This window comes from Schistocerca nitens, chromosome 7 (genome assembly GCF_023898315.1).
Source record: "Schistocerca nitens isolate TAMUIC-IGC-003100 chromosome 7, iqSchNite1.1, whole genome shotgun sequence".
In the NCBI taxonomy this organism is placed as follows: domain Eukaryota; kingdom Metazoa; phylum Arthropoda; class Insecta; order Orthoptera; family Acrididae; genus Schistocerca; species Schistocerca nitens.
This window is the reverse complement of record NC_064620.1, coordinates 421,267,339-421,290,367: the sequence shown is the minus strand read 5'-3', so window position 1 is coordinate 421,290,367 and position 23,029 is coordinate 421,267,339. Positions and strand designations below refer to the sequence as shown.

General features: G+C 43.5%; 1 protein-coding gene across 2 annotated transcripts in view; it reads left to right on the top strand.

Moving 5' to 3' along the window:
• LOC126194737 (tubulointerstitial nephritis antigen-like) overlaps positions 1 to 23,029 on the top strand; it is a 618,836-nt gene that overhangs the window by 587,861 nt on the left and 7,946 nt on the right. For both annotated transcript variants that reach the window (XM_049932997.1, XM_049932998.1), the window contains 4 exons: positions 46 to 244; positions 10,169 to 10,464; positions 20,941 to 21,158; positions 22,499 to 22,638. In XM_049932997.1, the coding sequence (XP_049788954.1) occupies positions 46 to 244; positions 10,169 to 10,464; positions 20,941 to 21,158; positions 22,499 to 22,638 (853 nt within the window). The remainder of the gene's footprint in view (positions 1 to 45; positions 245 to 10,168; positions 10,465 to 20,940; positions 21,159 to 22,498; positions 22,639 to 23,029) is intronic.

Genomic DNA, 23,029 nt, shown 5'->3' with positions numbered 1-23,029 from the left:
GCTGTGATGTGGCGACCGGTGAGAGAGGGTGTGTCGTGCTTGCAGTAAGTGCCAGTCGATGGGCGGCCGACTGGAGCTGCTGTGCGAGCAGTCGCAGTGCCTGGTGGACCCCGAGATCATCCAGGGCGTCAACGCCGACACCTACCGGCTGGGCTGGCGCGCCAGCAACCACACGCCCTTCTGGGGACACCGCCTCACAGAGGGCATCTCGCTGCGACTCGGCACGCTGCAGCCGCAGAGGGCGGTGAGTACACCTGCTGAAACGCTTACGTGGCACGTCATAGCTCGTCGAGACCAAACGTCAAAATGTATGACGTATTTGCTCGAGACTGGAAAGAGGTACAGCTTTCCTTCCACCGTTAAAAACGATTTAGGGATGTTAGCAACATTCCCTTTCAAATTATGAAGGCGGCAGGGGTCAAATACAGGGAGCGAAAGGCTATTTACAATTTGTGCTGAAACCAGATGGCAGTTACAAGAGTCGAGGGACACGAAAGGGAAGCAGTAGTTGGGAAGGGAGTGTGAGAGGCTTGTAGCCTCTCCCCGATGTTATTCAATCTGTATATTGAGCAAGCAGTAAAGGAAACAAAAGAAAAATTTGGAGTAAGAATTAAAATCCATGGAGAAGAAATAAAAACTTTGAGGCTCGCCGATGACATTGTAATTCTGTCAGAGACAGCATAGGACCTGGAAGAGCAGCTAAACGGAATGGACAGTGTCTTGAAAGGAGGATATAAGATGAACATCAACAAAAGCAAAACGAGGATAATGGAATGTAGTCGAATTAAGTCGGACGGTGCTGAGGGAATTAGATTAGGAAATGAGACAGTTAAATTAGTAAAGGAGTTTTGCTATTTGGGGAGCAAAATAACTGATGATGGTCGAAGTAGAGAGGATATAAAATGAAGACTGGCAATGGCAAGGAAAGCGTTTCTGAAGAAGAGAAATTTGTTAACGTCGAGTATAGATTTAAGTGTCAAGAAGTCATTTCTGAGGGTATTTGTATGGAGTGTAGCCATGTATGGAAGTGAAACGTGGGCGATAAATAGTTTAGATAAGAAGAAAATAGAAGCTTTCGAAATGTGGTGCTACAGAAGAACGCTGAAGATTAGATGAGTAGATCACATAACTAATGAGAAGGTGTTGAACAGAATTGGGGAGAGGCGAAATTTCTGGCACAATTTGACTAGACGAAGGGATCGGTTGGTAGGGCATATTCTGAGGCATCAAGGGATCACAAATTTAGCATTGGAGGGCAGCGTGGAGGGTAAAAATCGTAGGGGGAGACCAAGAGATGAATACACTAAACAGATTCAGAAGGGTGTAGGTTGCAGTTGGTACTGGGACGTAAAGAATCTTGCACAGGATAGAGTAGCATGTTGAGCTGCATCAAACCAGTCTCTAGACTGAAGACCACAACAACAGCAACAACATTGCTTGCGCAACAATATACGACGTATGTGACAAAAGCAATGAGAATGAAATTTTTTATCTGCCAAAGATTTTTTTTCAATAACAATATTGTCCGCTTGAATGCAGTTCCCTTCGGCAACTATACACCGGCGGAGTCGTTAACAGTCCTGGCAGAAGCGCTGAAAGGCCTCAATCTGTAGGGCCCTCAACATGGTGGTGACAATCTTTTTAATGTTTTCCAGAGTTCCAAAATGATGTCCTTGTAAGACATTTTTTTCAATCTCACGAAAAGAAAATGTCACAAGGACTCAGATCAGGTGAATAGTGGGGCTATGGAACAACAGAAATGACTTTCTTAGATCAAAAATTCCGTGATGGAAGTGGCCGTGTGACACGGGGCGTTGTCGTGACACAGCCTGCACTTGTGTGCATACGTCCAGTCTCACAAGAGTCATCCTTTTCCAAAGCCTTAAAAGGAAATCTTTTTAAAACACTTGGTTGAGAGTTTCTTGGGGAGGAACAATCTCACAAGAGCATACACACATTCGACATTTTCGTCAGTTTTGGAAGATGAAGATCTCCTGAGCGAGTTTTATCTTCAACGTGTTGTCAGCCTTCCAAAAATGATCTGTGCCGGCGAAAAACTTATGTTCTTGATGAAGAATGTTAATGTTCCGCGTAGGCCCATTTCACTTTTTCAAAGATCACACTTGCGATTCCCAAAGTTGATAGAATAACGTTGCTTTAAATTCGGGTCTACTATTTCCGTAACACACAACAAAAACACAACTTGAATGATGGCGCTCTCAAAAAATCACGCGGCGCTTGTACGAAGCTGAAACTAGGACTGAGCACCTGGAGGTGATGAACACACTGGCCTACACAAGCGCAACACCTCAGCGTTGCCGGACCGCTCACGCTGCTCTAACTCTCATTACTTTTCCCACTCACCTCGTATGCCGTAAAATGCGTCACACCGTAAACTGACCAGCGACTACATTTTTCACTGCAAACTTTTCAAAGTGTGAGTGGTACTTTACTTTGAAGTATCACAATAACTACGAGCAATAACGAAAAGAAAACCAGTTCATTGTGAAGCTGTGGTTTGTGACTGCTAGATGTGGAATATACAGGGTGGTCCATTGATAGTGACCGGGCCAAATATCTCGCGAAATAAGCATAAAACGAAAAAACTACAAAGAACGAAACTCGTCTAGCTTGAAGGGGGAAACCAGATGGCACTATGGTTGGCCCGCTAGATGGCGCTGCCATAGGTCAAACGGATATCAACTGCGTTTTTTAAAATAGGAACCCCCATTTTGTATTGCATATTCGTGTAGTACGTAAAGAAATATGAATGTTTTAGTTGGATCACTTTTTTCGCTTTGTGACAGATGGCGCTGTAATAGTCACAAACATATAAGTACGTAGTATCACGTAACATTTCGCCAGTGCGGACGGTATTTGCTTCGTGATACATTACCCGTGTTAAAATCGACCGTTTACCAATTGCAGAAAAGGTCGATATCGTGCTGATGTATGGCTATTGTGATCAAAATGCCCAACGGGCATGTGCTATGTATGCTGCTCGGTATCCTGGACGACATCATCCAAGTGTCCGGACCGTTCGTCGGATAGTTACGTCAACCACGACCTGCAACAAATGATGATGCCCAAGTAGGTGTTTTAGCTGCTGTCGCGGCTAATCCGCACATCAGTAGCAGACAAACTGCGCGAGAATCGAGAATCTCTGAAACGTCGGTGATGAGAATGCTACATCATCATCGATTGCACCCATACCATATTTTTATGCACAAGGAATTGCATGGCGACGACTTTGAACGTCGTGTACAATTCTGCCACTGGGCACAAGAGAAATTACGGGACGATGACAGATTTTTTGCACGCGTTCTATTTATAGACGAAGCGTCATTCAGCAACAGCGATAATGTAAACCGGCATAATATGCACTATTGGGCAACGAAAAATCCATGATGGCTGCGACAAGTGGAGCATCAGCGGCCTTGGCGGGTTAATGTATGGTGCGGCATTATGGGAGGAAGGATAATTGGCCCCCATTTTATCGATGGCAATCTAAATGGTGCAATGTATGCTGATTTCCTACGTAATGTTCTACCGATGTTACTACAAAATGTTTCACTGCATGACAGACTGGCGATGTACTTCGAACATGATGGATGTCGGCACATAGATAGCGTGCGGTTGAAGCGGTATTGAATAGCATATTTCATGACAGGTGGATTGTTCGTCGAAGCACGTTCACCGGATCTGACGACCCCGGATTTCTTTCTGTGCGAAAAGTTGAAGGATATTTGCTATCGTGATCCACCGACAACGCCTGACAACGTGCGTCAGCGCATTGTCAGTGCATGTGCGAACATTACGGAAGGCGAACTACTCGCTGTGGAGAGGAATGTCGTTACACGTATTGCCAAATGCATTGAGGTTGACGGACATCATTTTGAGCATTTATTGCATTAATGTGGTATTTACAGGTAATCACACTATAACAGCATGCGTTCTCAGAAATGATAAGTTCACAAAGGTACATGTATCACATTGGAACAGCCGAAATAAAATGTTCAAACGTACCTACGTTCTGTATTTTAATTTAAAAAACTTACCTGTTACCAACCGTTCGTCTAAAATTGTGAGTCATATGTTTGTGACTATTACAGCGCCATCTATCACAAAGCGAAAAAAGTGGTCCAACTAAAACATTCATATTTCTTTACGTACTACACGAATATGTAATAAAAATGGGGGTTCCTATTTTAAAAAAAACGCAGTTGATATCCGTTTGACCTATGGCAGCGCCATCTAGCGGGCCAACCATAGCGCCAACTGGTTTCCCTCTTCAAGCTATACAAGTTTCGTTCTTTGTAGTTTCTTCGTTTGACGCCTATTTCGTGAGATATTTGGCCCGGTCACGATCAATGGACCCCCCCCCCCCCCCTATATATATACAGGGTGAGTCACCTAACATTACCGCTGGATATATTTCGTAAACCACATCAAATACTGACGAATCGATTCCACAGGCCGAACGTGAGGAGAGGAGCTAGTGTAATTGGTTAATACAAACCATAAAAAAATGCACGGAAGTATGTATTTTAACACAAACCTACGTTTTTTTAAATGGAACCCCGTTAGTTTTGTTAGCACATCTGAACAAATAAACAAATACGTAGTGAGTGCCGTTTGTTGCATTGTAAAATGTTAATTACATCCGGCGATATTGTAACCTAAAGTTGACGCTTGAGTACCACTCCTCCGCTGTTCGATCGTGTGTATCGGAGAGCACCGAATTACGTAGGGTTCCAAAGGAAACGGTGATGGACCTTCGGTACAGAAGAAACTGGAACAGCACATTACGTCCACATGCTAACACCTTTTTATTGGTCTTTTTCACTGACGCACATGTACATTACCATGAGGGGTGAGGTACACGTACACACGTGGTTTCCGTTTTCAATTACGAAGTGGAATAGAGTGTGTCTCGACATGTCAGGCCAATAGATGTTCAATGTGGTGGCCATCATTTGCTCCACACAATTGCAATCTCTGGCGTAATGAATGTCGTACACGCCGCAGTACATCTGGTGTAATGTCGCCGCAGGCTGCCACAATACGTTGTTTCATATCCTCTGGGGTTGTAGGCACATCACGGTACACATTCTCCTTTAACGAACCCCACAGAAAGAATCCACAGGTGTAAGATCAGGAGAACGGGCTGGCCAATTTATGCGTCCTCCACGTCCTATGAAACGCCCGTCGAACATCCTGTCAAGGGTCAGCCTATTGTTAATTGCGGAATGTGCAGGTGCACCATCATGCTGATACCACATACGTCGACGCGTTTCCAGTGGGACATTTTCGAGCAAGGTTGGCAGATCATTCTGTAGAAACGCGATGTATGTTGCAGCTGTTTGGGCCCCTTGAATGAAGTGAGGACCAATGAGGTGGTCGCCAATGATTCCGCACCATACATTTTCAGTGCTAGGTCGCTGTCGCTCTACCTGTCTGAGCCAGCGAGGATTGTCCACGGACCAGTAATGCATGTTCCGTAGATTCACTGCCCCGTGGTTTGTGAAACCCGCTTCATCGGTAAACAGGTAGAACTGTAACGCATTCTCTGTTAATGCCCATTGACAGAATTGCACTCGATGATTAAAGCCATCACCATGTAATTGCTGATGTAGCGACACTTGAAACGGGTGAAAGCGGTGACGATGCAGTATGCGCATGACACTACTTTGACTCAGTCCACCGGCTCTCGCAATGTCCCGTGTACTCATGTGTGGGTTCATGGCTACAGCAGCCAACACACCAACTGCACCCGCTTCTCCTGTGACGGGCCTGTTACGGACCCGTTTGCGTGCTACGACCATACCTGTTGCATACAGTTGGCGGTAGATGTTTTGCAATGTGCGGCACGTTGGATGCTCTCTGTCCGGGTACCGTTCTGCATACACCCTGCAGGCTTCAGCTGAATTTCGTCGACACTCACCATAGATGAGTATCATCTCCGCCTTTTCAGAGTTCGAATACACCATGGTTACAGTTCCTACAACACTACACTATCACAGACGTCTGGTAACACAGTGTACAACAGTTGGTCTGCGTGCAGAGACGAATGCAGAATAACAATAGCAGCAAGCGCTACATGCGGACACTGCGACAGCTAGACCAAACCACAACAGTGCACTACAGCCACACTCGTAAACACGGTCGTCATCGTAAACATGTCCCTGCAGATGCTGCTCGCGACTGTGGCCGTGTTTGTTACAACACGCAACTGAACGTCGGAGGTTTCAAGCGTCAACTTTAGGTTACAATATCTCCGGATGTAATTAACATTTTACAATGCAACAAACGGCACTGATTACGTATTTGTTTATGTGTTCAGATGTGCTAACAAAACTAGCGTGGTTCCATTTAAAAAACGTAGGTTTGTGTTAAAAAACATACTTCCGTGCATTTTTGTATGGTTTGTATTAAACAATTACACTAGCACCTCTCCTCACGTTCGGTCTGTGGAATCGGTTCGTCAGTATTTGATGTGGCTTACGAAATATATCCAGCGGTAACGTTAGGTGACTCACCCTGTATATATATATATATATATATATATATATATATATATATAGTAGAATCGAATGAGAAAAATTACGTAGAGGAGAACACGCGCGAATCCCAAAACATTGGTTTTTATTTTTCTTTTTACGCAAAAGTAAAAGCTTTACTCTGAAACTAACTACAGAAATGGATGTAGCTTCGCTTCATCTACATAAAACAATTTTTTATGCAAATAAGGTGACAAAATTTCGCTTCAAGCGTATCATACGTTACAAGTTACGACGGGTGACAACGTTGAAAGGTGATCAGTTCCGCAGTAATCCACAAGGCCACTTCCTTGGAAGCACTAAAAGTGGTTTACTATGACATCGCGGCCAATCCCAGTCTCTGAAATCAGAAACACTTAACATCCTGGGCGTTATTGCCTATACCCTCGGACATAATCACAGCTTGTACATATAATCCACAGTGCATGTTCCAATCCAGCTGCTGTCGAACATGAACAGTCCGAGTTCGTCTAAGGCGCCACGGTAACTGAGAACGAGTCCCAGCGGCTCACCGCCCTCCTCGCCTAGGTGCACGCCTCGCGCTCCAGCGAGACACCTGCCTCTGTCGGCGTCAGACACGAACCCGAGGTCGCCACAGGTGAAGTCGCAAGCCGCAAGCTGCACCAGTCGGCACTGGCACAAAAGGCAGCAGCGGAAATGTAGCTGTGTCAGGCCTGTGCAAAGCATTTTACACCGAAGCGCCAAAGAAACTGGTATAGACATGCGTATTCTCGTACAGAGATATGTAAACAGGCAGAATGCGGCGCTGCGGTCGGCAATGCTGCCGCAGTTGTTAGCTCGGTTGCTGCTGCTACAATGGCAGCTTATCAAGATTTAAGCCAGTTTGAACGTAGTGTTATATTCCCCCCCCCCCCTTCCATCCTGTTTTCTCCCCACCTAACCTCCCTTGCCTCCCCTCTCCCTCCCCCCCCCTCCGAGTCCTTTCTTTTGTATACCCCTCCTCTGACTTTCCCCACTCCCTGTCGCGTCTGCCCAGCACCCACCCCCATCTTATGGATCCTCGTCCTCCATCGGCTCCTTTCCCCCTTCCCTCCACTTCGTTTTTTCCTCTCCTTCCCCCCTTTTCCTTTCCCGTCATCTGTCCAGGTTCCCCCCATCTGCCCTCGGCTGTGGTATATCATATTTTGCCAATTTTTTACTGCAGTGTTCAAGTGAATGTTCAAAGTTGTTCATCTTTCCAAAACAGAAACCATGCTGTCGCTGGGTGTAAATTTTATATCTCTTGCGAACAGAAACCAGACTGTCGCCGTAATTTTTTAATTGTCTGTCTGTTCTTTTACCTGTGTGCTTCATATGTATTTTATTAGCATCATCAACCCTTTGTTCTATATTATAAGTTCCACGATTTTCCACCATTTTACAATTTAAGTCACCGATTTTATCGCGTGCTTTTATTATTTATTACCTTCATCTTTTTAAAACAAATTCTGTCGGCTGAGGAGCGGCATACTAAGCTGCTGCCAGCCCGCCCCCTTCGGGGGGAATCGAAACTCAATAAAGAAAAAAAAAAGTGGTGTTATAGTCGGCGCACGAGCGATGGGACACAGCATCTCCGAGGAAAGCGATGAAGTGGGAATTTTCCCGTACGACCACTTCAGGAGTAAACCGTGAATATCAGGAATCCGGTAATACATCAAATCTCCGACATCGCCGAGGCCGGAAAAAGATCCTGCAAGAACGGGACCAACGACGACTGAAGAGAATCGTTCAACGTGACAGAACTGCAACCCTTCCGCAAGTTGCTGTAGATTTCAATGCTGGCCCATCAACAAGTGTCAGCGCGCAAACCATTTCAACGAAACTCATCGATATGTGCTTTCGGAGCTGAAGACTCGCTCGTGTACCCTTCATGACTGCACGACACAAAGACTGACGTCGTCAACACCGACATTGGATTGTTGATGACTGGAAACATGTTGCCTGGTCGGAAGAGTCTCGTTTCAAATTGTATCGAGCGGATGGGTGTGCACGGGTATGGAGCCCGCCCGGTTGGCCGTGCGGTCTAAGGCACGGCTTTCCGGGCGGGAAGGAGCGCCTGGTCCCCGGCACGAATCCGCCGACGGATTTGTGTCGAGGTCCTGTGAACCGGCCGCTCTGTCGGTGGTTTTTACGCGGTTTTCCATCTGCCTTGGCGAATGCGGGCTGGTTCCCCTTATTCCGCCTCAGTTACACTATGGCGGCGATTGCTGCGCAAACAAGTTCTCCATGTACGCGTACACCACCATTACTCTACCACGCAAACATAGGGGCTACACTCGTCTTGTGTGAGATGTTCCTTGGGGGGGGGGGGGGGGGTCCACCGGAGGCTGAACCGCACAGTAACCCTGGGTTCGGTGTGGGGCGGCGGAGGGGTGAAGTGGACTGCGGTAGTCGTCATAGGGTTGTGGACCACTGCGGCTGCGGCGGGGACGGAGCCTCTCCGTCGTTTCTAGGTCCCCGGTTAACATTCAATACAATACATCAATACGGGTATGGAGATGACCTAGTGACTCCATGGATCCTGCATGTCAGCAGGGGACTGTTCGAGCTGGTGGAGGCTCTGTAATGGTGTCGGGCGTGTGCAGTTAGAGTAATGTGGGACCGCTGATACGTCTAGATGCGACTCTAACAGGTGACACGTACGAAAGCATCCTGTCTGATCACCTGCATCCATTCATGTCCACTGTGCATTCCGCTGGAGCTGGGCAATTCCAGCAGGACAATGCGATACCCCACAGGTCCAGAATTGCTACAGAGTGGCTCCGGGAACACTCGTCTTAGTTTAAACACTTCCGCTGACCACGAAACTCCCCAGACATGAACATAATTGAGCATATCTCGGATGCCTTGCAACGTGCTGTTCAGGAGAGATCTCCACCCCTTCGTACTCTTACGGATTTAGGGACGGTCCTGCAGGATTCATGGTATTAATTCCCTCCAGCGCTAATGCAGACTTCAGTCGAGTCCGGTCCATGTGTTGCGGCACTTCTGAGTACTCGCAGGAGCCCTACACAGGAGCCCGCCACAATTCCTTATTAGTGCTGCAGCAACATTGACCCACGTAGGACTTGGTTATTCTCCAGTGATTTGTCTGGAGTAGTAAGATACAGGATTCGTGGTGGTCATTTCAATTGGGCTGGAGATGTTTCTGAACCACACCCAATCCAGTGGCCACACTTAAATAGCAAAGTGTGCAGGAATCTGTTCTCCTGTAACACATGATCCATGATCCCTTCTCTTTGAGCTATTAATCACATTTGTGACTCATCCAAATAAAAATTTCCATTCACATACCTGTCTAAAAAAATGTGGCCCGCTCAGCTTTTGTGATGACATTCCAGCCCAAATCGTAACATTGGGTTCTTTTCCAATTGTTGCACATAGTGGGGATATTCCTTAGACGAGATAACTACATTCCTGCAGTGTGAACTGTGATATATAACACATTCATCAGAAGATACAGGTGTACCAGTTTCTTTGGCTCTTCTGTGTATTTAGTCGCTTAATGACCCTGGACGAGAGTTGTGTGTTTTATACTATGTTACGTTACGTTGAGAGCTTTTCGCGGACAGTGGAACCAGTGTGTCGAGCGGCTGGTCGTGTTGCAGGTGATGCGCATGCGGCCGGTGAAGCGCGTGCTGGACCCGTCGCGGCTGCCGCGCAGCTTCGACGCGCGCTCCAAGTGGCCGGGCATGCTGAGCAGAGTGCGCGACCAGGGCTGGTGCGGCGCCTCGTGGGCCATCTCGACGGCGGACGTCGCCTCGGACCGCTTCCACATCATGTCCAAGGGCACCGAGCCCGTCACGCTGTCCGCCGGCCACCTGCTCGAGTGCAACAGCCGCGGCCAGCGCGGCTGCCAGGGGGGCAACCTCGACCGCGCCTGGCTCTTCATGCGCAAGTTCGGGTCAGTACCGACACACTCACACGTCTCCGTCTACACAGTATCTAGGATCCCTAGGTCGAAAAAAAAGTGTGTGAAATCCTAAGGGACTAAACTGCTGAGGTCATTGGTCCCTAGCCGGCCGCTGTGGCCGAGCGGTTCTAGGCGCTTCAGTCCGGAACCGCGCCGCTGCTACGGTCGCACGTTCGAATCCTGCCTCGGGCATGGATGTGTGTGATGTCCTAAGGTTAGTTAGGCCTAAGCAGTTCTAAGTTCTAGGGGACTGATGACCTCAGTAGTTAAGTCCCATAGTGCTCAGAGCCATTTGAACCATTTTGAACCGGGCAAGTGGCATCCCACAATAATCAGAATCACAGGTTCAATCTGACACCGTAGCAACCTCCGCTGAAGAAGACCCCACGACCGACGAGCTGTCTTCTGCGCTGGGGACACAACATCAGAAGACGACAGGTTGGTGGAAAAAATGGTCAGAGACTCTTATTCAATCTCTCCAGATCTCTCCAGCTTCCAGATCCGATTTCCAAAGGGACACAAAATGTATAGTCTCATATTCGACAAAAATGAATTTTTCTATACTTACCCAAGTCCTTTTTTTGTGACGTCAAATTCGTCAAAGACGTTGAAAATTTCAACACAAACGTCTTTCCATGCCTTCTACGTCTTAAATTTTCCTTATATTTTTCACAGGTGTTGTTCCACAGCACTGGTTTAGATTGCTCTGCAGAAATCAGCCATCCGTATCAATATCTGGTAAACCGCTAATTTACCAGAAAAACTGCGACAACAGTTTTCAAAAAAATTAGAATAAGAGATAATTTTTAAGAGATCGACTTGCTGTCTGGTTAAAACAGAAACTAAACTGTCCATGTGTGAACGGCATGGTTGTTTCTGTTCCCTACAAACGAAATCACATCTTATAGAATCCTGATGAAATCTGTTCGTGTCGAGGAAATATTCGCTGCTGTACTGTTTCTGGTTGCCGAATAGAGACCGAAGAACCGTTTCACACTTGTCGGCAGAAAACGAAGCGAACCGAATGGTACCACGTACATGTGAAACAGGCCATAAGGTGTAAGGTCGAATAAGGAATGTTCCTTCTGCTCTACTTTACTACGAGGTCAGATGGGCCAGAAATTAAAACAGTGAAAATTTCGTGAAGCTTTGTGACTATGGGACTTAACATCTGAGGTCATCAGTCCCCTAGCACTTAGAACTACTTAAACCTAACTAACCTAAGGACATCACACACATCCATGCCCGAGGCAGAATTCGAACCTGCGACCGTAGCGGTCGCGCGGTTCCAGTCTAAAGCGCCTAGAACCGCTCGCCCACTTCGGCCGGCGGGACTGATGACCTCAGATATTAAGTCCCATAGTGCTTTGAGCCATTTTTCATCGGTCTCTAGGCGCTACAGTCTGGAACCGCGCGACCGCTACGGTCGCAGGTTCGAATCCTGCCTCGGGCATGGATGTGTGTGATGTCCTTAGGTTAGTTAGGTTTAAGTAGTTCTAAGTTCTAGGGGACTGATGACCTCAGAAGTTAAGTCCCATAGTGCTCAGAGCCATCATCGGTCCCTAGACTTACACACTATTCAAACTAACTTAAACTAACTTATGATAAGAACAACACACACACCCATGCCCAAAGGAGGACTCGAACCTCCGGCGGGAGGGGCCGCGCAGTCCGTGACATGGCGCCTCAAACCATTCGGCCAGCATTTTTCACGAGGACGCCATACATATTACAAAAACTGAAGCACGTATGATCCACATGTCCTCCTGACCTACTCGACTGCTTTCGACCAAACTTGGTACAATAACCTCTGTTTGTAAAGAGCCGCTGTGGGTGTAAGAACCAGCTACCTATCAAAGGCGTTGGGCTGGAGAAAAAGACCGTGACTCATGAATATCCAGACTTAATTTATCCATCTAAATTCTTCATTTGTGTGGCCATAGTGTCCGTAGCTGCTTTATAATTCATGAGGGTGTTTTTGATCCGTCGTTGCAACTAGAAAAATGCGTGATTTTTTTCACCAGACGCGTTTCGCTTTATTGAGGTAAACCATCATCAGTGATCTGTAATTAAGTTATTTACATTTTGATTTGCTTTTTAGATCGAAAAACAGTTCGTTAAGAATAGGTTGATTTGTACTTACGGTGATTTTTCGGCTGATTTCTCGCTTACATCGGGAAATGCCGTCTGCTAGCCCATCGTTGTTTTTCTGTGTATAACACAGACCACTGCTGATACTTTACCTCAATAAAGCGAAACGCGTCTGGTGACAAAAATCACACATTTTTGTAGTTGCAACGACGGATCAAAAATACCCTCAAGAATTCGAGAATGAGAGAACTTAGCGACTTGCAACGAACTTAACGTATAATTTCAAACCTTTAAGAAACCTTTTTCTCGCTGAAGACCCCCTGCAAAGTGATGAAAGGGAAAAAGTTTGTCGCTTACATTTTCGCTATCCATGTAGTAAAGCTGCCACATCAGTCCAGATCTTTTAACTTATTACTTCTTTACTAGGCTACTGTGCTCGCGACACATTTTGCAGACAGTATTCATATGTATCATTACCCGCCAGGGTAGCCGAGCGCACTAACGCGCTGCTTCCTGGACTCGGGTAGGCGCGCCTGCCCCATCGAATTCGCCCGGCGGATTAACGACGAGTGTGCCGGCCAGCCTGGATGTGGTTTTTAGGCGGTTTTCCACATCGCGCTAGGTGAATAACGGGCTGGTTCCCATGTTCCGCCTCAGTTACGTGCGTCGCAGACATTTGAAACATGTCCGCACTATTTCATGATTTACACTATACGCAGACAGCTGGAGTACACTGATTCCGTCCTGGGGGGGGGGGGGGGGGGGGGTACAGGGTGGCGGCAGGAAGGGCATCTGGCCATCCCTAAACCATTGCCAAATCCGTTGTAACCACGCCGACCCTGTGATCGCTGTGGAACCATGGCGTAAAGCGAAAGAAGAAGACGAAGTATTCATATATATCACTGAATGTACCTCCAAAACTATATCATTGTACGAGATGTAGTTCAGGAGATGTGACATCATAAACACTGAGATGCGTCAGAAACCGCCGCAACATGCATGATGTGTAAATTTATTATTTCTTTGCTACTAACTCTATACGCCACAAATTTCGGAGACAGCATCCACGTACGCCGCTGAATGTATGTACAGAATTATACATAAAAAACATGAAAATTATATCATTGCAGGAGATATTGTTCAGGGGATACGACGTTATAAATATTGAGGTGCGTGGAAACGAAACTGCAGGACGAAATTTGCTACAGGTACGGATGAAATATGTATACAAATATGTTAAATATATGTGACACGTGCGCAGTCTGGCAATTCCGAAAGTAAAAAGCTCCTCCTAAACCCATGGATCGATTTCAGCCACAGTCGGTGCACATATTACTTGCTACCTGGAAACAAACAGTGTAGGGTTAAGAACCACCAGCCTGGTATCAGGGTGGGGGATATAGGGGGGGGGGGGGGGGGAGATTGATGCCATGGAGAGGGAAGGTGGGAGTGGATATAGACAGAGAAGGCAAGGAGAAAATGGACAGAAAAGGGAAGACTTTTCAATGTCAATAAACTTCACCAACAGCCGTATACTTAAAGACATTTTATTTTATTCTAAAAATAACCAGTTTTGGCAATTCATTTTACCATCTTCAGCCCCATACGCTTTTATCCAAATAAAGGAACGTATCATTTAAAAAACTAAACTAAACTACTCCCGAACAGGCCATGAAGGCCCAACGGTTCCGACCGGCCACCGTGTCATCCTCACCCACAGGCGTCACTGGATGCGGATATGTAGCGGCATGTGGTTAGCATACCGCTCTCCCAGCCCTATGTCAGTTTCCAAGACTTCTCAGTCAAGTAGCTCCTCAGTTTGCCTCATAAGGCTGAGTGCACCCCACTTGCCAACAACGCTCGGCAGACCGGATGTCACCCATCCAAGTGCTAGCCGAGCCCAACAGCACTTAACTTGGGTGATCTGACAGGAACCGGTTTACCACTGCGGAAAGGCCATTTGCGAGCTTATGTATAGCTCCATAAAATACTGGATATCGTGAATTCCAATTGTTATACAAATGCTTCATACGAAGCTGTGACAGCGACAGAGTTGTTTTATGGCGCTATACAATAAGTTCATTTATTTGGATTCGTGGTGGTCATTTCAACTGGGCTGGAGATGTTTCTGAACCACACCCAACCCAGTGGCCACACCTCAATAGCAAAGTGTGCAGGGAGTCTGTTCTCCTGTAACACATGATCCATGATCCCTTCTCTTTGAGCTATTAATCACATTTGTGACTCATCCAAATAAAAATTTCCATTCACATACCTGTCTAAAAAAATGTGGGCCGCTCAGCTTTTGTGATGACATTCCAGCCCAAATTCTAACATTGGGTTTCTTTTCAATTGTTGCACATAGTGAGGATTTTCCTTAGACCAGATAACTACATTCCTGCAGTGTGAACTGTGATATATAACAGATTCATCAAAACATAAAATTTTGAATAAGACACAGTATTTAGATTTTTTCCATCATGCTGAACATGATGGTTCAGGGTATTCACAACTGTAATAATTACTTGGCAACAAATTGCAGCACGGATGCAGACTAGCATCTACAAGCCTCCAGTACACTACATCAGACTCGTAAGCACTTGAGAATTGCCTTAGTACCTGAAAACTGTTGTGTGGTGTTAGGAAATAAAATTGTCAATAATGCTGTAATTTGTTCCCAATTTGAAAATTGTGCTGACAAACCACAACAGGCTGTAACTTTCTGCTCCATGTCATCATCAGATAACTCATTCATGAAAATCAATTAAATCCTTTCATGTTCAAGTCTTTTTTAATATGATAATCCATTGTTGACCTGTTACTTCAAGCTCAGCAGATCTTTTACAAGAATATTTCATTTGAGACTTCCAATCTGACTGAGCTATGATAGCACACGTTTCCTGTAATGTTTTCCTATATCAATATGTGCCCAATCTTTGACACTGTCTGAAACAAAAGCATCACAATGCAGTCAGCTTCAAAGCAGGGATATTGATAAAATGATGGTTTATTTCCCCACTTGCACAAAGTTCAGAGCAATATGAGGACTTCTCAGACACCATGTACATTTATACACTGCAAACCACCTTGAAACTCTTGATAGAGATTATTTCCCATTTCACTGTTCAGCATCAAAATAATGATGGTTTAAGTATACATTTATGCAGTTTTATTAACCCAATCTTCTTTACATTGTCCCAACAGGAGAAATACATAGAAGACTGTAGAATATTCCTAGTTTCCTCATTTATTACTGATTCTTGAAACTTTGACCGTAGGCTTTAGCCATATAGTTTGAGTCTATCTTCAAGTATCTGTGAGTTCAGTTTTTTCAGCATCTTCTTGCTTTTCTCTCATCTTTCAAACAAATCTAAGACCATTTGTGCTGCTCTTCTTTATTTATATTCAACATCCCCCTTTAGTCTTTGTTGGTATGGGTCCTATGTACTTGAGCAATATTTAGTGTGTCCCTCGAGTGTCTGATGGGCAGTCTCTTTTGTAGAGTGATTAAATTTTCCCAGTATCCCACCAATGTACCAAAGCCCACCACCTGTTTCGTCTCTGACCCAGCCTATGTAATCGTTTCATTTCGTATCCCTACACCCAGCATTTTTATGGGATGACTAATTCCAATTGCAGCTTATTGGTATTGTACTCATCAGATACTACATACTTATGTTTTGTGAAGTGTGCAGTTTTACATTCTCGAACATATAAAGTAAGTTACTAATCTTTACCTGACCCTGAAATCTTATCAAGATATTAATAAATGTTTGTGCCACTTTCTTAGATAATACTTCATTATAGATAACTGCAATATTTGTTACAAGTCTGAAGTTAGCACAATATTGTCTGCCAGCTAATTAATATACAACTTAACAACAATTGTTCCAAAACACTTCCCTGGGGACACACTTGAAGTTACTTCTATGCCTGCTGGTGACATCCTATCCGAGACCACATCAAGAAATCCTCAGTCACTTCACAAATTTTGTTTGACACTCCATATGTCTGTACTTGCATTAAAAATCATTGGTGTGGTGCCAAGTTAAATGTTTTGCAGAAGTCAATACACACCACATCTCTGGACTGCTTTGATCCATAATTTTCAGGATGCCATGTGTAAAAAGTGTGATCTGGGCTTAATATGGCAGATGTTTTGGAGTCCATGCTGTTCAAGATGTCTCATTATGTTTGAGCTCAGAATATGTTCTAAAAATTGGCAGCAGATACATGTCAAAGACATCAGGCCATAGTTCCAAGGATCACTGTTGCTACCCTTCCTATGACCTGTGCTTCCTTTCACCTGCTGGGCATACTTTTGTGTTCACAATATCTATGATTCATCATAGTTAAAAGTGAAGTTAGCTTAGCTACAAAATATGTATAAACTCTGACTGGTCTTCCACTTGGCCATCAAGTTTTCTTTAGTTAGATTTTTTACTGTTGTTTGTATTGGTTGGTGTATGAGATTAGCTCATAGTGGTTGGAGTAATATTCTAGAGCATTTTTAAGGGCCCAGAGGTGATTTATCTCTATCTTCTGGTTTTCAATCTGTAGGCCAGAAGTGACTGTTTCACATGTTTTGAGGGATGTACTGTGTTTTTGTGTAAGCAAATGGTGGGAGGGAATGGCCCTATTATTGTCTGATCTCCTGGAACTGAACATTATGCTTTGACATTTATGTGGTTTAGTTTCTGTTTCTCAAAAGACTGCATAACTGAGTGGTTATAACAAGTCCAGGAAACTAAGTAGTGCCTTCAGGGAGAAGGAAAGTGGCATAGGATGAAATATGCATGAGAGACTGGACTGGTGAGAGAAATGGCAGCTAGGAGTAGGAATTGTAATTGCAAGGTTTTGGTGTTGTCAAGCTGTGGGATTTTACTTTCACCCAGCCATCCTATGATTGAGTACATTGATTAGTGGACTAACTAGCTCGAAAATTTGTTTCTGGTTGTTGTCTTACTATATGTGTTATATCTTTAATAACCTATTCACCATATTCTTCAGCCTTTCTGTTATCATTTAATTGCTTTCTTTGACATAGTGTAAAATAACACATTCTTCCCATGTGTTAAACACTGCCTTTACATTTCAGTTGTCTCCAGTCATGACAATAGTATTCAGTTGCAAGTCCATTTTTTAGGCACTGTATTGTTTCTTTGTTTACACTTGATAGCTCTAATGAAGACAGCTTGGGAAACTATAAAAATTACGAGGGCAGGGGGCCTGGATCATGGTGGCAGCCATTCAGTTACAAACTGGGAAATCCGGAGACTGCCAGTTTCACTTAAGTAGACTGAAATGTCACACTCACAACATGGATGAAACAGCTGACTCTTTTTTCCCCTCATTACTCCATGGACTAGTTTCATGCCCTCTCTGATTTTGTGCTATATTCTATCTTTGCATAGCTGCAAGGATGGATCCACAATGTACAATTTAAATTCTTTTAGTTTCCCCAGAAAATAATTTTTTCCAACACTGCATATTATTTATTTACAAAACAAATAAAATTTGTTTTTGATAATATTTCTTTTCTGCAATATATAATTTGAGTTAAGGCAGCAAAAAAATTACTTACAGGCATCTGCCACTGCAACAGTAGATGTCTCGGCATGCGTACTGCGTGATTGCAGGAGTCTTTTTCTTTGAGATCTTATGTAGTTCTTGCTCTGCTCTTTGGTCTGATGCTTGTAATAAATCTGCTTATTTTTTATATTTATCTAGACCTTTTTCCTTTTGGGTTTGTGCAGTTTTTTAATTGAAGGGTAAAGATTTTATCTCCCCTATTTTATTCTGACCTACTGCAAAGCTTTTGCAGTTGTGATTCCATGTCTTCACCATGTTTTCTGCTTCCATTGTTCAAATACCTGTCTCATCTCTAATCACTGTCTTCCCCTAAAGTAACTGTCTATTACTACGGGTGAGCCCTCTACATCACCCCATTTCAATAATGTATCTGACTCATGACATATTTTCTCCATCCTTCAGCTTTTCTACATATCTGGTTAATTTAATTTCTAAGTAATTTGCTGTTCACCCTCAATATTTTTACAGTTTGATATTTTTTTATTTTTTATTTTTATTTTTTTGTTGATTCGACTAGCTCAGGGAAATTGGCCACACAGTAAATTACTTATTATGAGCAAACAAAACAAGCCATCATGAAATTAAAGAAACATACAACAATAATTATAAACTCCTGGAATATGTGAATGAGGATTATAATTTAATCATAATGGGAGACTGGAATACAGCTGTTGGTAAAGGTAAGAAACAGTAAGTATCAAGAGTCTTGCATATAAAATGAGAGGAGAGAAAGAGAGCTCCATGCTGGGAAAAAATTTAGTCATCATGAATGTGCCTTTCAAGAACTAGGATGGAATATAACAATATTACAAAAAGGATAGTCGTTACTCATCATATAGCTGAGATGCCAAGTCACAGATAGGCACAACGAAAAGACCGTTGTAAAGTGAGCTTTCGGTTAACAAGGCCTTCATTGAAAATAGACAACATACACATACACAGTCACACAAATACAGCTCACATATACATGACCACGGTCTCTGGTTGTAATAGACCTAGATGCAAGACCTTCCCATACATCCTCCTACCACCACCTACTCCACTCTGGTCACATCAAAGGCAGGGCTACCTGTGAAACCAGTCCTGTAATCTACAAGCTAAGCTGCAACAACTGTGCTGCATTCTTTGTGGGCATGACAATCAATGAGCTGTCTGTCTGCATCAATGGCCACCGACAAATTGTGGCCGAGAAACAGCTGGACCACACCGTTGCTGAGAACATTATCCTAAACCATCTAGCCCCTTCCCTGTTCCCACTGCAGCACTACATCCTCCTTCCTGAATGAGATTTTTCACTCTGCAGCGGAGTGTGCACTGATATGAAACTTCCTGACCCCCCTCCAGTCTAACCTCCTGACGGCACCTAGCTGCTCTACCCTCTCTCCACCTGCTGCTCTACCCTCTCTCCACCTCATCCCTGTATGCTCCCACAAGCAGCACTTTACCATCCCCCATCCTTATGTTGCTATTGTTCCCCACCTCAGCATCCTCATTACCACCACCACCACCCAGTTGCTTCACCCATAATGCACTGCTGTTTGCAGTCTGGCTTCAACAGACAGAGACTATTGTCATGGGTGTGAGAGTTGCATTTGCGTGAGTGTGTGTGTGTATGTTACCTGTTTTTGATGAAGGGCTTGTTGGCTGAAAGCTCACTTTCTGACAGTCTTTTTGTTGTGCCTATCTCTGACTCAGCATCTCTGCTATAAGGTAAGTAACAACTATCCATTTCAAAACATTGTTTCAAAAACTAGGGCTTACTTGAGAAGTAAAAACTCATGGAAGACTTCAGAGGATCAAAGAGAAGATCATATTGGTAATTTTTTGGATAAATAAAAATTCAGGAATCAAGTTAAGCAGTGCAAGAGTTATTAAGCTGCCGAAACTGATGCTGATCATTACTGAGTGCTAATGAAATGCCAGTTGAAATTGAAGCATTCAAAGAGAAAGCAGCTGAAACATTGTAATCTATACAAGTTGAAGGCTAAAACTCATATTGCCTTGGCACAATATATGACAAAAGAAATAATGATCTTTCTATGGGTTACTGGTGTATAAAATCAACAGAATGTCTTTAGAAGATGTTTAGTAAATCTAGCAGAATAAGTACTAGAATAAAAACTATAGAAAATGTACATGTATGGACGTAAGTTTTTTTTAATGAGGTGCTTCTCCACCATAGCTCCCCATTCATTTTTGTTTGTGACAGAGAGGACCTTGCCTACCTAGAGTGAGGTCATGTTTTCAGGGTTACACCCTTCTCTACTGTTACATTCCAAATACTTCCATTTCACCTTCTCCAGTTCTCCATGTGTTCAGAAATATTTTTTTTTAAGTTCCATGTTGCTACTCACTACACAGAGGATGTGTTGATCAGCAGGAAGGCACATTTAAAAGTAGACTGTTGGAAAATACCAGCTTTTGGACAAAGTCCCTCATCAGATGAGAGATAAGCAAACACATATTCACACACAACTCAAACACACATGGTCTCTGTCATTTTCAGGCTCTGTGGCACTGATATTTTCCAACAGTCTACTTTTAGATGTGCATATTTGCTGCTCAGTGCCTATTCTGTGTGGTGAGAAACTATTCTAATTCATATTATTTCATTCCAGGTTTTCCGTTTTTAGAATTCACATATCAATATTTTTGTAGAGTTCTTTTGTTGAAGAAAACTGCTGAAGAGGAATTATTCTGCACAGCTGCTAATAGAAACCCTGAACATGTGGAGTCAGAAGAATAATTAGAGAATAAATGAAAAGCATGGACTGTATTTTACAGTGTGGTGGACGAGCCATGTTACCCATACACGGCACAGAGTGGCACCCCTGGTAAGTGCCGTCTGGGTCGCCGTGCAAACTTGCTGACTGCTCGCTGCACACCACCAAGGACTCTGTACGGGCCACCCAGGACTGAGCTGTACCGCACCGGACCAGCCTACCGGCTTGGCTCTGAGGAGGACATCATGCACGAGATTATGGAGTCTGGACCTGTACAGGGTGAGCTCTCACTGCTGTTATTTTAGGCTATCCATGAAGTGGATTTTGAGATGTGGGATTCCTCATAAAGGTGTTTTTACCTAAAAATCAGAACCGGTTTAGGAAATACCACTTACCTAAAATACAGGGAGTTCAAGACTGTTCTGCACTGCTTACTTACAACAAACCTATGATTATATGGACCCACCCTTGCCATTGTTTTTCAGCACCATTAAAAATTTATAGGTAACATAAATTCGAAACAATGAAAGGGCTATACCAAATCCAAAAAAAGTTATGTCCTAAGCCCTTAGTTATACTTCAGCTGGACAAGGCATACCTAAAGAAACTTGTGTGCTCTATTCATCATCAAATAGAGACCACTATCAAGGCTAAAGGTGGTATTAGGATGATGTCTCCTGCCAGTGATTACTTTTTTGCCTGATGTGCTTAAGTTAGCTATCTTGACCAACAAATAACAGTTAGCTCAGTAATATCCAGATGGGCAAATAGAAGACAACTAAAATAAACTGAAGACAGAGCTTTCGAATGTCACCACTCTTTTACAAGAACAGAAAATGGCATTGCAATGACTCGTGCAAATAAAAAGCAGTTCAGGTTCTTAAGGTTCCTTTTTTATGTTCTGAAAACCACAACTTGTAAGTAAAAATAGTACAGTTATAACTTCCCGTCAAACACTTTGTTACACCTTTATTCATTCCTTCAAGCAATTATGTGATGCTCATATCTTATTACAAACTAATGAAGAAGACAGGGTCTTGAGATCATTAAACATGAAAGTGACAGATAGGTTTGGGGAAAGATAGGGAAGAAAATTGATGGGTGGGTGGGTGGGTGGTGGTGGTGGTGGTGGTGGTGGTGGTGGGTGTGAACCATCTTATTTGGTATTACTTAACAGTAAAACTACATCATTAAATGTAGACAGCACTAATTTTCCTGACAGAACTGCAGACAACAAAATAAATAACTGTAGTATGTTAAAAAACTAACATTTCTGCCAAGTGAAATAATTAATTGAATATCTATTTGATATAAAATGTAGAAAACAAATTCAATAATCAAAGTCTGTCACTCAATAAAAAGAATATTTCTTGCTTCCTAATTTTTGTAGCTTCCTGAATTCACGATAATATTGTATTGATTCCCATGAACTATAGAAATAACAGTGACCAGCAAGAAACAATCTTAAACAATAATAAATGAAGGTGGTATTATTTCTTTAACTAACGTTCTACACTATAAAAGCACCTGTAACAAAACAGATGTGTTACATTTTTGATGACTCATACCACCATATGAACAATGAGCATAAGAACAATAATTTTTCTTTCTTTCAATAGCCACTATGAAAGTGTACCATGACTTCTTCATGTACCGTGGTGGAATCTACCGACACTCAATGCTTGACACAACTCAGAGAACTGGTTATCACTCTGTGCGTATTGTTGGCTGGGGAGAAGCTCAAGGAACCAAGTACTGGGTAAGTATGCTCCAAAACTTCAGCTCTTTATTTTCTCCCTAGAAATATTTTTTCCCATCATGATGTCTTGATGTTTGTGCCTCAAAAATATGCATCTGTAAAGATTCAGTTGCTTCTTGAAATGACTAAACTTGCTGCTCAACCATATTTTGTTTGACATAGGAGAATAAAAAGAAGTCTTTTTCTGGGCAATGGAACATTAATTAGACATTTTTCTCCAGCATCAAATAAGCAATTGTTTCATGTGCTTTGGTAGGTGGCATTGTCATGATGAAGAATGATGTGATGTTTTCAGTTCTTTTCCTCATCTTACTACTGAAAATTTGTTGTCTGCCGTTCAACGTTAACTGTTCTTTGATTCGCTAAAAGCAATAATTATGACCTTCCCAGT